The 19599-nt window shown below is 39.5% G+C and overlaps 1 protein-coding gene across 1 annotated transcript in view; it reads right to left on the reverse strand.

Annotated features, from left to right (window-relative positions):
* The window catches only part of LOC121390094, a 32514-nt gene extending 18058 nt beyond the window's left edge, over positions 1 to 14456 (reverse strand). The window contains exons 1-4 of the mRNA XM_041521812.1: positions 14407 to 14456; positions 8204 to 8381; positions 4314 to 4512; positions 224 to 354 (exon numbers count right to left, since the gene is read on the reverse strand). Of these exons, the coding sequence (XP_041377746.1) occupies positions 224 to 354; positions 4314 to 4512; positions 8204 to 8381; positions 14407 to 14411 (513 nt within the window). The 5' untranslated portion in view covers positions 14412 to 14456. The remainder of the gene's footprint in view (positions 1 to 223; positions 355 to 4313; positions 4513 to 8203; positions 8382 to 14406) is intronic.
* Positions 14457 to 19599: the final 5143 nt, after the last annotated feature.

A 19599-nucleotide genomic window follows, 5' to 3' on the forward strand; every position in this document is an offset into this window, starting at 1 on the left:
ACCAAATGTTTGACATCCAATAGCCGATGATTAATAAACCAATGTGATCTAGTGGTGTCGTTAAACAAAACAAACTTTAATATTTTTTTCCATTTCCCTTACCCATTGAGTCCTTAACTTTGCTATAGATGGGAGGCAGTACCGGGATGCGAACCCAGTACCAACCCGCCTTATGTCCAATGGCTTAACCGATGCCTGTGTTACCAGTGCTACCAGTACTAACCTTTATTTTGGTGATCGCCGGACTAAAGGTCATGGTCACTTGCCATCCACACACAGCCGTTGTAGTCGTCATGCAGAGTTTTCCAATGAAGCCGCCGTGCCAGGATTCAGGGATAAAGTAAGAAGAATGTCCTGTAAAGACAGAGTTACTGGTTTATATAGTAGCGACTGGCTAAAACGAGAGTAGCGACTAGCTAAAGCGAGAACCGCAAACACAGTGCTACTGGTTTATATAGTAGCGACTAGCTAAAGCGAGAACCGCAAACACAGTGCTACTGGTTTATATAGTAGCGGCTGGCTAAAGTTAGAACCACAAACAGTATTAATGGCTTATACAGTAGGAGCTGGCTAAAGTTAGAACCATAAGTACAGTGTTACTGGTTTATATAGTAGCGGCTGGCTACAGTTAGAACCGCAAACACAGTGTTACTGGTTTATACAGTAGCGGCTGGCTACAGTTAGAACCGCAAACACAGTGTTACTGGTTTATACAGTAGGGGCTGGCTAAAGTTAGAACCGCAAACACAGTGTTACTGGTTTATACAGTAGGGGCTGGCTAAAGTTAGAACCGCAAACACAGTGTTACTGGTTTATACAGTAGCGGCTGGCTACAGTTAGAACCGCAAACACAGTGTTACTGGTTTATACAGTAGGGGCTGGCTAAAGTTAGAACCGCAAACACAGTGTTACTGGTTTATACAGTAGGGGCTGGCTAAAGTTAGAACCGCAAACACAGTGTTACTGGTTTATACAGTAGCGGCTGGCTAAAGTTAGAACCGCAAACACAGTGTTACTGGTTTATATAGTAGCGACTGGCTAAAGCGAGCACCGCAAACACAGTGTTACTGGTTTATATAGTAGCGGCTGCCGCAAACACAGTGTAGCTGGTTTATATAATAGCGGCTGGCTAAAATTAGAACCGCAAACAGTGTTACTGGTTTATATAGTAACGGCTGGCGAGAACCGCAAAAACAGTGTCACTGACCTTGTATAGTAGCATCAGGCTAAAGCTAGAACCGCAAAAACAGTGTCACTGTGTTACTGTGTTAATCATCGGTTACTGGATGTCAAACATTTGGTAAGTTTGATATAATTTTTATTAAGGGAGGAGATCCGCCACTTTTTCTCCACTAGTAGCATGGGATCATTTATATGGACCATCTCACAGACATGATAACACATACCACGACCTTTGATATACTAGTCGTGGTGCACTGGCTAGAGACGTAAATACCCCAAATATGCGCAAACAGAAACGCGTGCATTCAGTTACACACAGCGGCACACAAACACAGACAAACACACGTACACACGCACACAAACACGCACACACATACACACAAACAAACATATAACGAAACATAATACACGCTATGCTGTGCTATGCTATGCTATCCATTCTACGCTATACTATTGTATGCTACACCATATTGTGCTATGCCATGTGTGACGAAACCACGTTGTTTCGTAAACCCGATTCAGGCCCCTCCTTCAAGTGAGGTATAGAGTTCCGAATGTTCGGAAAACCCTATATGGGCCTCGTCTACAGACTGTGAGACAAAGGACTTCCAGAGAGAGGCCAAATATTCCAATCCTCTGTGTTTGTGTTCATGTATAAGTTTTTATATCGGCCTACCTACCGTTGTGTAGGAACAATATTTATATATGTATTTAATATGTACATGTTCGGGCAGATTCCATATATTTTTCTTTATATTGTAACTACACATATTATTGTACCTATACTTAGTGAGAGTACAAATACTGCACCTTCGGGTGAGTTTGTGATAAGAATTTACCTACATTTTACATGTTTTTAACCTCTACTAAGTACGGGGAATGTTTTTAGTAAAATCTGTTATGACCAGTGGATGCGCCGTATCAGATACCTTTAGGATCATGTTGCCCTGTAGTTTGAGATTGGGTTGTTGTCTTAAGAGACGATAATCCAATTAGCGAACAAACACTAATTAACTCAGTTACAGGCTGATAGCCGGTCTAGCCCCCAGCGGTGCAGCGGAGTCCGCGTTAGGGGTATAAAAAGGTTTGGCGGGACTTTTAAGGGAGGAGCCCGACACTCACTGTTCCCACGATAGGGTACGGGCTACGTCTTGGTATTTCTTGGATGCCGGTCCTCAAGAGAGATATTCTTGAGAGACCAAACCTCACCGCTGGACCGGGTAACTATGTTTCTGATCTGTCAGGTCGTTGATGTTTTATTTGGGTGATATATTGTCTGTTTAGTAGACCTCGTATGTGATGTCGGTAACCCTAACCTGTGGATTAATCTAACTGATAGATAGGCCGGATAAAGTAAGAATCAGAAGTTAATCCGATAAAGAGCTCGACTAGGTATTGTAATTAACAAGTGGGAGGCTAATATAAGAATAACCCTTATATCCATGGTTAGATTTGTTTACTGTTAATTTAACAGGTTAATTACGTCACACGTCAGTTATGGAATGCCGATAATTTGGCGTTCATTATAGGTATAGTACTAGTGTAATCTGTAGGTAGCCTAGAGAGGGCTGGGGATTCCGGGCAACGGGTAATTAACCCTGCAGGATTAAGACAGACTGTACCGTGAAATAAAAATATTGCTGTCATACTATATATAGGTATATATCAATAGGAAGGATTTGTATGGTGTAATAATAATTGTTTCCCAAAATCACTGTTGTTGGAGTTATTTTTCATAGGACCATAAATAGTATAGCAGCCAACATTACGGCTGGGAGATAAAAGTATACAAGTGTGATGGTTAATTTTGTCACGTGATCGACTATAGTCCATGACCCCTAGAGGTACGAGCCACCTAAGGTATTATATATACTGTGGGACTAGATCACCGTGACACCATGCTATTATATGCAATGCCATGCTTTTATATTCCATTCCATGCCATGACATGCCACGCTATGTTATGCTATGCTATGCTATGCTACGCTACGCTACTCTACGCTATGCTATGCTATGCTATGCTATGCTATGCTATGCTATGCTATGCTACGCTATGTTATGTTACGCTATGCTATACTTTTCTGTGGTATGCTACACTGTACCATGCTATTATATGCAATGCCATGCGTTTATATTCCATTCCATGCCATGCTAAGCTTTGTTATGTTGTGCTATGCCATGCTATGTTGTAATGTTATGCTACGCTGTGCTATGCTATGCTACGCTACACTATGTTATGCTACTCTACGCTATGTTATGCTATGCTACGCTATGCTATGCTATGCTATTTTGTGCTATGCTGCGCTATGCTATGCTATTATATGGTACACTATGCTATCCATTCTACGCTATACTATGTTATGCTACACTGTACCATATTGTGCTATGCCATGCTATTATATGCAATGCCACGTTTTTATATCCCATTCCATGTCATGTCATGCCTGTATATTCCATGTCATGCCATGCCATGCCATGCTATGCTATCCTATGATATGTTATGCTGCCATATCATGCCTATATGCTGTTATATTATGCTATGTAATGCTATGCTATGCTATGCTATGTTATGCTATGTTACCATATCATGTCTATATGTTGTGTTATGTTGTGCTATGTCATGCTATGCTGTAATATTATGCTATGCTATTCTATGCTATGCTATGCTATGCTACGCTACGCTACGCTATGCTATGCCATGCTATGTAATGCTATGCTATGCTATGCTATGTTACCATATCATGTCTATATGTTGTGTTATGTTGTGCTATGTCATGTTATGCTGTAATATTATGCTATGCTATGCTATTCTATGCTATGATATGCTATGCTACGCTACGCTATGCTATGCTACGCTACGCTATGCTATGCCATGCTATGCAATGCTATGCTATGCTATGCTATGTTACCATATCATGTCTATATGTTGTGTTATGTTGTGCTATGTCATGTTATGCTGTAATATTATGATATGCTATTCTATGCTATGCTATGCTATGCTATGCTATGCTATGCTATGCTATGCTATGCTATGCTATGCTATGCTACGCTACGCTACGCTATGCTATGCTACGCTACGCTATGCTATGCTATGCTATGCTATGCTACGCTATGCTATGCTATAAACTAACCAGGATTGCATATTTCAACAAATCTTCCCGTGAAGGTTACGTCGTTCTGTTGAAGATCTTGACCGCCGCTCACACGAGCCACGATTCCGAAGCAGCGGTCCGTTCCGGCGCTCAGGGTCTTGGTGTGTTCCTTGTGAATCAGCGAGAACTGCGCCGATGAACTTAGAATTTCAGAGCTTGCTATGGTAGCGTCCTGGATCTGGTTACAAAACAGAGGAACTTTGGTTTTAAAGACACCTCACCAAATTCAGGCACGTAAGAACAATATCGGACATGCTGGGACACAAGTGAGATCATAGGCTCCCATTTTAATAGGGGGCGCTGGCTGGCCTTTGCCCGAATTAAACGAAAACGCGAGACTTACGTATTTTAGCATTACTATGAAACAACTATATACGGTTACAGACGAATCACTACGCATTTTCACACAGATTACAACTAATTTTGAGGGTAGAATGATGGAAATACATCGTAAAAAGGTCTGAGGTTAGCACAGTTTGCCCGAATATTTGTATAATGTTTCCCGGATATCTGTATAATATTTGCCCGAATATCTGTTTAATTTTTGCCCGGATATCTGTGTACTTTTTGCTCGGATATCTATATAAATTTTTTTCCCGAATATCTGTATAATTTTTGCCCGAATTTCAAGTTTTGTTCCAACACGTACGCTTATGTGTCAGATTGTTTTGGGTTTTTTTTTTAGTTATATAGAGTAAGATTTTTTCCTACACGATATTAGACGTCGTGAAGGGGTAATTTTCCAACCCCTGCCCCAAGATCGTACGTTGGCAGTGGTGGAAATTACAACGCAACTATCGAGTTGGCCAACTTCGTCGTGTCAGTTGACAATATGAGCCTAGCATTATATTCAGACTAACAACTACGAGCATAATGTTGGCCAACGTTCTGTTATCACGGTTTATAAGTATGATATACAGGTACCGTATACATGTTCCAAGCACAAGGCTACTTGACACAGTGGAACTAGATGAAATAAAATTGCATACATTTTTATCCCAGATTAAACTAAAAATGTTTTACAACCAACACTCTTACATTTATAAGCAATAATATGACTTGTGGTGTTGACTTCCCTATCACAAGTTCGGTACACCTCGAACTTTGATCCAGCCAGAAGTTATTTGGTTTAGTGCTACCCTCTACGACTGTCTAGTTGCAAGTCAGAGCATCAAACTGAACTCAAGTGGACCGTCGGCAACCAACCAATCAATCATAAGGCAGTATTAGGTCACGTGGCATCAACCAGTAGAGAACCAAAACGTGCATCTTAATATTAATTAATTAAGCCACTTAAGACAGGTGACTACTTATATACTTGCTGCTACACCCTCAAAAATAAAAAAATAAAATAAAAATAAAATAAATAAAATAAAATAAATAATGAAATCGGTAAATAAAAAATAATAATAATAAAACAGTGTAGCCTTCATGATACTAGCTAAGGTATATAGTAGCGTGCTTGAACCATAACTGGAAATAAAGTAAAGTTTGTTTTATTTAACGACGCCACTAGAGCACATTGATTTGTTTTTTATCTTATCATCGGCTATTGGACGTCAAACATATGGTTATTCTAACACTGTTTTGTAGAGGAAACCCGCTGTCGCCACACAGGCTACTCTTTTATGACAGGCAGCAAGGGATCTTTTATTTGCGCGTCGCACAGACAGGATAGCACAAACCATGTCCTTTGTTGAACCAGTTATGGATCACTGGTCGGTGCCAGTGGTTTACACCTATCCATTGAGCCTTGCACTCACTCAGGGTTTGGAGTCGGTATCAGGATTAAAAATCCCATGCCTCGATCAGAACCCAGTACCTACCAGCCTGTAGACCGATGGCCTAACCATGACGCCACCGAGGCCGGTTAATTGGAAATAAGTACGAAACTAATTGAGTACTGCTGCTTAAATTAGTAATTAGACAAATAAAATAAAATAAAAATTCGAGGTTACTACTGAACAAAATGACAAATTAAAAACGTAAAACAAACTGAAAAATTATCACACTATATGTTTCATAAAACACCTGTAAAGAAAATACAAAAGAAGATTATTTTTAAAATAATCGTAGTATATTAGGTTGACCAACATAATTTGTTTTAATTTAAAACACTTTTCTCAAAGGGACAGGATTTATCATAGTTGATTGAGTGCTCGCTTGAGGTGCTTGCGTCGCAGGATGGAACCACCCCGATTAAATGGTTTTTTTCTCTCATTCCAACCAGTGCACCACAACTGGTCAAAGACAGTGGAATGTGTTTTCCTGTCTGTGGGAATGTGCATATAAAAGAACTATTGCTGCATTAAGAAACATATAGAGGGTTTCCTCAGATAATTAAGAGCGGGAAATACTCAAAGACAACACAAACTTTAGCTTTTCTCAAAACAGTTTAGAATAGAATAGAATATAAAAATAGAATAGATGTTTAACGACACCCCAGCACGAAAAAAAACAATCGGCTATTGGGTATCAAACTATGGTAAATGCAAAACATTAAATGATGAACAACATCAACAATCAAGCTGACGACAGTGGTTCAAATCCCGTCAAAGCTGGCTCACACATTCATTCATCTTTCTCATCGATCACCCTCTGCCTATCATTCTCATTATCTTAATATAAAAAAAAACCTTTCCAATTTCTCCCACGATTTCGATCTATTTCGACCCTTTCTGTCAGTTTCCTCCGACTCTGTCTTCTGAGTTGTCCACACCATCGCTTACCTGTGTTAAATTCCTCCACGGTTGCAGTCTCTGTTTATTTCCCTGCACCCACCTGGCATCCTCGTCCTCTACCGCCAATAAAGCTGGTCTGACCAAGGGCACTAACTAACGACCGCCGGTTGTAGGGGTGCATAGTAGGTGGTTACAAGTGCATCTTAACAATGTCAGAAGTAACTACTGAACACTCCCCGAAGTGGTCAGACTAAGCCCACAGCTAAAAGCTGATGGGGAATGGAAGGTGTGTGGCACAGATAGCCACAAGAGACCAAAAAAAATTAGAATGAAAGTCTGCATCACTAAGAAACTGCAATACAAGTTCTGGATGGAATCAAAATCCTTGCATGGAATTCCTTCGTCTAAATATATCTTGTCTAGTTTCCGTCAGATGATTGCCCTCCACCAGAATGTGACGCACCGTCAGAGTGCACTGACAGTGCTCACACTGAGGTGGAGGATCCTTCTTCAAGATAAATGAATGGGTCAAGTATGTATGACCGATATGAACACGACACAAGACTATTTCATCCTTCCTGCACTGCCTGCAAGTGTAAAGGGAGTGTGTGAGTGTGTGTGTTGTGTGTGTGTGTGTGTGTGCGCGCGCGTGTTTGTGTGTGTGTGCGTGTTTGTGCGTGCATGCGTGCATGAATGAATGCATATATATACCACATGTAAACATATGGTTTCGTCATTTGAATATCTGTAATGGCTAACTGGAATTAAAGTTGCTTATACAGTTTACAAAAAACACGTCGTTGTATTAAGCTTCAGATTATGTGATAAAGAGATTATAATCCCCGTGTGTTTCGGCATCGTCAATATCATATATATTAGGAATAAAACTAATGCATTATGCTTGACAAAAGCTCGCATTTATTGACGATACTGAAGCACACTCTGGTAATAACTTAAAGGAGAGAGATAATGAAAAGGATGCGCGGAAGGAAGACATTCCGGCGCGGGAGAGAAAGACAGAGAAAGAGATAGAGTGAGATAAATGGTGAGAGACAAAAAAAAATGAGAGAGAGAGAGAGAGAGAGAGAGAGAGAGAGAGAGAGAGAGAGAGAGAGAGAGAGAGAGAGAGAGGTTACCTCTATGTCCCGGAACTCACTGATTTAGTCCGATGCAAATATATAGACTAACCTCGAGATTTATGGGTGGTTGAAATTCGACCTCTGCCCTCCAGCCACAGTCTGTGGGGGCGCTGCTTGTGATACATATGTTAGCCGTATAACCACCCGGCCAATGACTAGTTACCGTCAGGTGGGTAGTAGAGACGCTCCAGAACAGAACGCAAAACACGGCGGATGATATCAGTAATCTGGAAGGAGGAAAGCAAAATAAAAATGAACGAACGAATGAACGGATGGATGAATGCATAGATGGGAGAATGAATGAATGAATGAACAAAACGAACGAATGAAGAAAGAAAGAATGGAAGAAAAAATTTATGAATTAAAGAATGAATGAAGGAACGAACAAATGAACGGAAGGTCGAAAGAATGAATGGATGAGTGAATGAATGAATGAATGAATGAATGGATGGATGGGTGGATGGATGGATGGAAGGATGGATGGTTGAATGAATGAAAAGGAAGGAAGGAAATGTTTTATTTAACGACGCACTCGACACCTTTCATTTACGGTTATATGGCGTCAGACATGGTTAAGAACCACACAGGTTTTGAGAGAGGAAACCCGCTGTCGCCACTTCATGGGCTACTCTTTTCGATTGGCAGCAAGGGATCTTTTATATGCACTATCCCACAGACAGGATAGTACATATCACGGCCTTTGTTACACCTGTTTTGGAGCACTGGCTGGAACGAAAAATAGCCCAGTGGGTCCACCGACGGGGATCGATCCTAAACCGACCCCGCATCAAGCAAACGCTTTAACACTGGGCTACGTCCCGTCCCAAGGTTGAATGAATGGATGAATGGATGGATGAATGAATGAATGAATGAATGAATGAATGAATGGATGGATGAATGGATAGATGAATGGATGGATGATTAAATGAATGAATGAATGAATGAATGGATGAATGGATGGATGGATGAATGGATGGATGGATGGATGGTTAAAATGAATGAATGAATGATTGGAACGGGACAATTTTCACTCGGAGAATGGGTCCACCGAAGAGGCTCGATCCTGCGACCAGTATATCTCAGGAAAGCGCTCTACGGACTGACCAGTATGTGAAATGAATGAATGAATGAATGCATGCATTAATGAATGAATGAATGAATGCATGAATGTGTAACGGCACCTCAACACAAAAATACACAATAGGTGTCAAACAAAGGTATGTCATACACCTTGACCAAAAAGGTTAAGATTTTACCATAGATGTTTAGATTAAAACAGTGGGCACTTGTGGGACTGTTTGTGTCGCCGGCTGCGAAATATGGACTGACGTACACAGCGATATAAAGAGAGCCAACGTCGCAACCACGCGTGTACCCCGCATAGCACAATGCCATGCAGCATATGGTATTCAGATGTTGGCCTATTTTGATTTTTGGACCAACATGACTCATCAACAAATGTAAAAAATTTAAAGTTTGTTTTATTTAACGACGCCTCTAGAGCACATTGAATTTTATCTTATCATCGGCTATTGGAAAGAAAAGAAAGAAATGTTTTATTTAACGACGCACTCAACACATATTATTTACGGTTATATGGCGCCAGACATATGGCTAAGGACCACACAGATTTTGAGAGGAAACCCGCTGTCGCAACTTCATGGGCTACAAATTACATAATTTCATAATTTGTTCAGCAGTAATTGCCTGACTATGTCTTAAATAGATTATGATACATAGCCCATTTAGTTTGAAATTTGTTGTGTAAACTTTTACTATGATAAATACTTCTTTCTGTTAGATATCTAGATTTCAGAATATGTTTAAAATGTTTGATACTTGGTAAGCTATCTGTTACTTTACATTTATAGATAAAGAATTTAGCAAGTAATAGAAACAGATCACAAATTTCGTCAGATGTTGTAATATTTTCTCCTAGTAGAATTAGTTTGTCATCAAGAGATAGATATTGAATATGAGGACATTTATCAGTGGGCTATTTCTAGTAAATGTATCAAAAATGTGTTTTGTTTAACGACTCCACTAGAGCACATTGGTCTATTAATCGTCGACTATTGGATGTCAAACATATGGTCATTTTGACACGGTTATATGGCGTCAGACATATGGTTAAGGACCACACAGATTTTGAGAGGAAACCCGCTGTCGCCACTACATGGGCTACTCTTTCCGATTAGCAGCAAGGGATCTTTTATTTGCGCTTCCCACAGGCAGGATAGCACAAACCATGGCCTTTGTTGAACCAGTTATGGATCCTGGTCGGTGCAAGTGGTTTACACCTACCCATTGAGTCTTTCGGAGCACTCACTCAGGGTTTGGAGTCGGTATCTGGATTAAAAATCCCATGCCTCGACTGGGATCCGAACCCAGTAACTACCAGCCTGTTGACCGATGGCCTAAACACGACGCCACCGAGGCCGGTCTCGGCTATTGGACGTCAAACATATGGTCATTCTGACATATTTCTTTAGAGGAAACCCGCTGCCGCCACATATGCTACTCTTTCCGATAAGCAGCAAGGGGTCTTTTATATGCACTTTTCCACATGCAGGACAGCACATACCACGGCATTTGTGTAACCAGTGGTGGACCACTGATTGGAACGGAAAATAGCCCAAACTGCAAATGGGTCTACTGGCAAGGATCGATCCGATGACCGACCGCTTCACAAGCGGACACCCTACCGCTTAATCTACATCCCGCTCCCCAACAAATGTAAGTCATAGTCATGCTCAATAGTGTGTATTTTACTAACGACGTAAATTTGCACATATATGATGTTTGCATCGAGTTAGATAGATTTAGATAGATTTAGATAGATCCATAGACACGCACACAGATACATACACACACACAACACACGCACAGACATACAAATATATAGTACTTTTAGCGAAAAGTATGTATTTTTCCTTTTCGTATAGCTAATAGGTCAATTAACACAAAACAGTTTTTGCAATTTCTATTCATTCTACCTCATTGCCTTACCTCATCGTTGCTCCTCTGCTATCAATTTATTGTCTGTGTCGTTAATGGTTTAAAATAGTCTGTATATAACAGCTGCGATGATCTACGAGTGTGACGTTGATGACCAAATTATTTATGTATCATCTGTATCATCTACGATAACTTTGCTGATTTAAATGATTCCATCTTTTCACATCTATTGCAGCATGGACAATCAAAAACTGATTGGAAAGATATATTGTAGCTTTATTGTTTGCCTGGGGAGTATGCTATGTCACGTTCACGTTTGTACTTTATATTATGTTCAAGAGTGCGAAGGGTCTGGGCACCGACCGCTCTCGTCGGTAATGTTTTATGTTTTCCTATTCCATATCGTCACGAAGACAAATATAAACCCATCACGAAAATTCGTATCGTTTCATAAAACAAAGTCTAAAGGATATTTTGACAAAAATATTTTTAATTATGTTCTATATGCTGTATACACATGTATAGGTTCATCATTTAATACAAATTCAAAGAAAATTTTGGTAATTAACAAATAAAATTTATGTTTTAAAACTGACAAATTGTGATGAGTGGTATATGAGGCAGTCATTTCATCTTCGAAAGAGAGAAACCGTTCATAGACAACAAATTGTTCATGCCGAACACAGTCTCCTGCATATTTCCAAACATATTCATTTATATGCAGCTGATTCCTTTAGGTGGTTGGGTGGTGGGGGGGGGGGGGGGGGGGTGGTTGGGGGGGGGGGGGGGGGGGGGGGGGGAATGGAGGACGGGTCGTAGCTCAGTGGTAAAGCACTCGCGAAAATGCATTTACATTTTGAAAATATATTTGAAGGTTGTTGTTGTTTTTTTGTTGTTTTTTATTTTTTTTTATTTTTTTTTTTTTAACGAAATCTACTGAAAGTCTTTGAAAACGCACCAGCCACATTTGTAATTTTGTAAAGTTTGGCAGACTATAGATAACCGAAACATAATATACAAGGGTTAGGATGAGAGTGAGGGTTAATGTTAGGGTTACGGTTAGAGGTACGGTCTAGACTACTACAGCCTGCTACAAACAACCGATGTGGAACAGTGGTGGCGCCATCAGGATCTCGGCTGACATTTAAAAGTCGTGGGTGCTGTCCTAGAAAACCAGAGCCCGTGCTTATAAAACTTTTAGAGTTCAGACTCAATCTCTAATGACGTCACACTCATACAATTTGTATGGAGTTGTCATGACGTCAGTGTCTCAGACTCTAAAAGTTGTATAAGCACAACGCCAGATGCGCTCTATATCTTATTCGGCAGATGCGTGTGTTCAATGTCGCGATTTTGTCTGGGTGTGGGTGTGGCCTGGGGCGATCCTTTTTGCAACTTGTTTGCTGGGAGCGATTTATCAGTTGCATTATTGTTGAATAATGACATGAAAATCGTTGTGCTACAGCGTGTATAGAAATTGCTGCTAGTGCGTGCCAAAGGAAAGGAAAGGGATGTTTTATTTAACGACGCACTCAACACATTTTGTTTACGGTGATATGGCGTCAGACATATGGTTAAGGATCACACATAGTTTGAGAGGAAACCCACTGTCGCCACTACATGGACTACTCTTTCCGATTAGCAGCAAGGGATCTTTTGTTTGCGCTTCCCACAGGCAAGATAGCACAAACCATGGCCTTTGTTTTTTTCAATTCATTTATTAACCTTGAACATTTACAGTTATGCATATACAACAATGAAACAATGGAAGGTGTTGGCATGAAAAGAACACGGATAATATAAAAGTTTTTGTATAGAACTCTGTATATAGACTATCGATTCTCGTCTTTTAAACATTTTGAACAGATATTTCCCTAATTTACATAAATCATTTACATTGTTAGTTGATAGTAATTCTATCAATTTAAACATAGATGGATGGATTCTATAATATTTCTTGATACGATTCTTGGTTGTTGAACCAGTTATGGATCACTGGTCGGTGCAAGTGGTTTACACCGACCCATTGAGCCTTGCGGAGCACTCACTCAAGGTTTGGAGTCGTTATTACTTTATTACACATGCGATGAAAATAACAACTGGACATCGTGTCGGGTATTTTCTGTGGTGTTTAGCAGATAATATATATAGAGAGGATACTCCCCGAGTGGCTTGTGATATCATCATTTATCAGCAGAGTTCAACCGGCCTCAGTGGCACAGTGATTAAGCCATCGGACCACAGGCTGGTAACTACAGGGTTCGCAGCCCGGTACCGGCACCAACCCAGAGCGAGTTCTTAAGGGCTCAATGGGTAGGTTTTAAGGCCACTACACTTTCTTCTCTCTCACTAACCACTAACCATCTAACAACTAACCCACTGTCCTGGACAGACAGCCCAGATAGCTGAGGTGTGTGTCCAGGACAACGTGCTTGAACCTTAATTGGATATAAGCATGAAAATAACTTGAAATGAAAAGCAGAGTTGATAAAAGTCTGAAATCCGAGTGCTGATAAATTATGATATCACAAGACACGAGGAGGTATTCGTTTCATCATTCATCATCATTATTTTCATCTGCGACAATTATACACAATGTCAGTAATGTGGGTCGAATGTCACTATATTTGGCAGCGGTAGACTCGTTAACTAGCATAACGACAGTGGCGTGACGTTACTAATGTTAGGTTTAGTGTTGAAGTATACACAGTGACATAACAAAATAATATATTGTGATTAAAATTTGACCTATCAAGATTATAAGAAGCCATATCTCCTAGGAGAATATCGCAGAAGATATCGCAAATTATAGTGCCAGAAATATCTCCTACAAAGGCCTTTAAAGGGACATTCCCGAGTTTGCTACACTGTAAGATGTTTCCGAAAAATAAAATATTTCTACGATTAAACTTACATATTAAATATATTTTCTTGTTTAGAATATCAGTGTCTGTATATTCAATGTGTTTTTGGTCGTCTTAATATTTGTAAGAAGCCCAAACTCGAGTTTTTCTTCAAATAATTTCGTACGTACGAAAAAAACTTATTTTAGGAACTAAATTGAAATTTTACCTAGTATAAATATTAGAACGATCAGAAACACGTTTAATATACAGCCACTAATATATTTGATATGTAATTACAATCGTTAAAAAACCTCTTTTAGTCGATAACATCTTAAAAAGTGCAGCAAACTCAGGAATGCCCCTTTAATGAATGATAATTTTCGTTCTCACATTACAAAAAGGCCCAACAAGTTTTGCAATTTCAATTCATTCTCCACGTTTGTCTTACCTCATGTTGCAAAACCTCGTCCGGATCACCACGTCTATCGCCAGTGATATTGATCAGTCTCTTTCTAACATACGAAATATACTACGCACTTGCTCAAGGAAAAATTATATATACATATCAGCTGTACAAATCTAGGTAACTTTGTTAGTTGAACCTACGTCAGCTATAAAAATCTAGGTAACTGTATTAGTTAAATCCACTAGCATATAAACCTCCCCCCCCCCCCCCCCCCATGTATTACATCTTTCCAGGGCCGTACCCTCGGGCGGAGGGGGGGGGGAGCAGTTTCCCCCCGGAATCTCACTTTTGTAATAGCATACACATCTCAGGGTTTAATTTGTATAGTGTTTCATTTGTTTATAACTAGTATTCCCCCCCCCCCCCCCCCGTCCTAAGATTTTGATCAGGGTACGGCCCTGCTTTCTTCTTTTGTTGTTTCTAAACCAAGATATGACGGCAAAGACGTTTCTGCGTAGTCCACCGCGTCTTGGTTAGACAAGTAAGACATTCACAAAAGAGTCAAAATGATGGCGTTTTATGGTGTACTTTATAGTCAATAATACAAACATTAGTTACCTGTGAATGAATTCGTTTATCATTTACCATTGTTTGACAGACAATAGTTTGACGTTTGTGAACTCACGAACGTATCCGGGTAAAGATGATTATTGAAAAGAGATTGTATCTTTGCCTGGGGACATACGACATGTCTTGTGTGTAGTTCAGATTCTGCTGACAAGCCGCAATGGATCGTGGGATATATTTCCCACTTACTAGAACAAGAAACAGCCCACTGGGCCCATCGATGGGAATCGATCCTGGACTGATCGCGCATCAGATGTGTGCTTTGCCACTAGGCTACCTCCCGTCTCTTGTCAACAGAATCTACAAGTACAAACTATAAACATAATGCGACATACACCCCGGGCAAAGGCACAAACTATTTTCAGTGATCCTTTTCACTCGGATACGTTCTAAGTTCACAAAAGTCAGTGCAATAATTTATTACTTACAGGTAGATAATGTCTGTCTATGAGACCATAAAAACACCATAAAATACCATCATTTCGTTTTTCACTGCATGATTATTTCGTCAATTTATTTACTTGGCTGACTGGGACTCGAATAAACTACACAGAAATGCATTTACATTTATGCCTGATTACGAACCAACAACCGGCCTCTGTGGTGTCGTGGTTTCGCAGGTTTCGCAGGTTTCGCAACCCGGTACCGGCTCCCACCCAGACCGAGTTTTAACGACTCAGTGGGTAGGTAGGTGTAAGACCACTACACCCTCTTCTCTCTCACTAACCATAACCAGCTAACAACTAACCCACTGTTCAAGACAGACAGCCCAGATAGCTGAGATGTGTGCCCAGGACAGTGCGATTGAACCTTAATTGGATATAAGAGCGAAAATAAAAAACAGAAAAGAAATAAAAGAAAGAGAGAAAGAAAGAAAGGGAACGAATAAACAAAAGATGAAAGCTGCAATAGATGGGAAATATATATGCTCGTAGAGGTAGTGTCACGTAACATGGTTACCTAGAGGAAGGAAGGAAGGAAGGAAATGTTTTATTTAACGACGCATTAAACACATTTTGTTTATGGTTATATGGCGTCAGACATATGGTTAAGGACCACACATATACTGAGAAAGGAAACCCGCTGTCTCCATTTAATGGGCTACGCGTTTCGATTAGCAGTAAGGGATCAGTTATATGCACCATCCCACAGTCAGGATAGTACATACCACGTCCTTTGTTACACCAGTTGTGGAGCATTGTTTTGAACGAGAAATAGTCCAATGGATCCCACGGTTACCTAGAGGTGTACAGCTGACAAATAATTAATTTTGTTGCCACGAACAAATACGTATATTTCAGATGTTATAACGAGCCTCATATAGATCGCCAGAAATACAGTGTAACATATAGAGTGTGGTAAACTAGAAACAGTGGGGCAACGTGAAGTAAAGTTATAGTTGCTTTTATTTAAAGACACCACTAGAGCACATCTATTAATTAATCATCGACTATTGCATTTCAAACATTTGGTGATTCTGATTCATCAGAGGAAACCCGCTATATTTTGCCAAATGCAGGAATGGATCTTTTATATCACCATCCCACAGGCAGGATAACACACACCACGCCACAATTTTGTGCGAAAATAGGTGTTTGGTAAAAACATAAGATTATATCCAAAATGGGCAATGAAAGGTTCTTTTTTTCACTTAATACTTTGCGAGTATTGTGGTACTGATATTTATTGGTCATAATTTGGTTGACGTATTGCATATACGGTTTGTAACCAGATTCGTTAGTTAGTGCCGTGGGTCAGACCATCTTTATTAGCGGCAGAGGACGAGGATGCCAGTACACAGAGAATGCACTCGTGGAGGAAGCTGAGACAGGTAGGTGATGGTGTGGACAGCTCAGAAGACAGAATAGGAAGAAACGTAACAGACAGGGTCGAAATAGACTGAAATCGCAGGAGAAATTAAAACGTTATTATTATTATTATTATTATTATTATTAAGATAATGCGAATGAAATGCAGAGGGTGATAGATGAGAAAGATGCATGAAAGTGTTAGCCTACTTTGACGGGGAGTTCAACCACAGTCGTCAGCTTGATTGTTTAGCAGCTTATCCACTAGACCACGGAGCTAAGTTAAATATACTCTTAAAAACCCAAGAAAAACCCAACAACTTGACATTGGTAAAACAAATATATATATATATATATATTCTTTTTTTAATTAACCTTTGAAAATCAATGTCAAGTTTCATCTTTTTTCTTCTTTTTTTGAAGAGTATATATTTTTAATGAACAAGTCATATTGCTCTTCACAGTAAATTCCTTGGAATTTGTATTAAATGCATATAAAGCAGAGTATAAAATATTTGTTTGTCAAAATATCCTTTAGACTTTGTTTTGTGAAAAGAAATAATTTTTCATAATAATTTTTTTTTCTCTTTGTCTTCGTGATGAACTTGTTGGGATGGGAAAAAAGAAAACATCATCACTGCGAGCGGTCGATGCCCTGACCCTTCGCTCTCTTAGACATATTCTAAAGTACAAACTACGAACGTGACATAGCATACTCTTCAGGCACAAAATAATGATACAATATATTATTAAATCAGTCGTTTTTTTTCTTTTTCTCTGATACCTTCATTAAGTCCACACCAATTTATTTTCAATCAGCCTTGATATCCGAGTTTTTTTTTTCTCTGATACCTTCATTAAGTCCACACCAATTTATTTTCAATCAGCCTTGATATCCGGACACGTTCAATACGTCTACAACAACAATACAACAATCTGTTAATAACAACTTATTTACACGAGAATAACATTTATGTATGACAATACATGGATACATTTCAGAAGGCAATTTCCTTGGTCAGTGCATGCCACTTTTGTCTGTTCCTGACCCATCTAATATGAACTCTGCTGATCTACGCACAAACACCTGTTTGTCGTATTTTGTGGTTTAGATTCGACAAAAGATTGTAGCTGCAATCGATTGGAAAACGATAGAATCATTTCAATCAGCAAGGTGATGAATATGTCATTTTGTTATCATCGTGAACAAATACGTAGATCATCGCAGCTGTTATATATAAAGACACTTAGAGACCATAGGCAATACATTGGTAGCAGGGGAGCAAACATGAGGTAAGGCAAGGAGGTAGAAAGAGTTGAAATAGCAAAAAGTGTGTTGTGTTAAATGACCTCTTATCAATATGAAAACTATTTCGCTATGGGCACTAGTTATCTTTCTGTCCATCGGTGTGTCTGCCTGGCTGCCTGCCCCCCTCTCTCTCTCTCTCTCTCTCTCTCTCTCTCTCTCTCTCTCTCTCTCTCTCTCTCCTATCTCCATCTAACACACTCTCTCTGTCTCTCACTCTGTCTGTCCCTAACTCTCTATTCTCTCTCTCTCTCTCTCTCTCTCTCTCTCTCTCTCTCTCTCTCTCTCTCTCTCTCTCTCTCTCTCTCTCATAGCTCAGTCTCAATATATCCCAATTGATTTGTTTTAATATAAAATAAAAAGCATTCTTAAAAAAATAAATAATAAATAAATAAATACATAAGGAACAAAAACATTTGTACTGGTTTGGAATTTATAAATTAAAGAACTGTGCAAACCGAATTATCTACAAAATATTTAAATCAATACAAGCGTTTTACACAAGCGACCGACGCAGATCAGTTGAGAGCAGTGACGTCATGGTAAAAAACAACAACATATAATGCAGTGAATTGTATATTAATTATACCAAAATTATAAGAATTATTCAACTAGAACATATTTCTGGCACTCGTCCATTTGTAAATAAGTTTCCTGATACTCGTCTGAAGAAAATCAATTAATGGAGCTCGCTACAGCTCGTTCCGCTAAAGCTCGTTCCGCTAAAGCTCGTTCCGCTACAGCTCGTTCCGCTAAAGCTCGTCCCGCTATAGCTCGCTCTAAGGATTGAGTTTTTTAAGACTCGTGTCAGAAAAACCATCTACTATTAGTCTGGTTTTCGTCAGTCTGCGTCGACTGCCGACGTGTTAAATATTTTATGGAAACCATCCTTAAATGAAACAAAATGCGTTAATACAAGCTGTCGAATGGGACCCAAGAGCCTCTATTTGCCAATCGAAACTAGCAGATGGCGAAACAATAGAGAGGAAATAGGGCAGTCAGTACACACTATGTAATGACCGTCCTTCGCTTTGAGATGGTGAGATAGATTCCGTACCGCACCTTCACTTGGTAATCGACCCTGGAAATTAAGAAAATGCCACGGTAAAATATGAGCCGCAAAATTAGGGGGTTTTGAAAATGTGTCGTTAAATATGTAACCAGTTTATAAAATTGGTATTACCTGTGAGAAAATCTACACCATTTGATATATTATATGGAGAACTTGCACGTTACCCTGTATATATTACTGTAACATTAAGAATGTTCTGTAACTGGTATCAACTAAAACAAATTTGTTTTGTTTAACGACACCACTAAAGCACATTGATTTATTAATCATTGGCATGGAGCTGTCAAACAAATGATCATTTTGACACAGTCATAAAGAGGAACACAATTGTGTGGTTAATTTACAAGAGGGAACATTACATCGCAGACCCTAGTTTGAAAAAGAACACGAAGTTTAGTTAATCTACAAACCTGTAAAACATT

Source organism: Gigantopelta aegis, chromosome 15 (assembly GCF_016097555.1).
Source record: "Gigantopelta aegis isolate Gae_Host chromosome 15, Gae_host_genome, whole genome shotgun sequence".
NCBI classification, from domain to species: domain Eukaryota; kingdom Metazoa; phylum Mollusca; class Gastropoda; order Neomphalida; family Peltospiridae; genus Gigantopelta; species Gigantopelta aegis.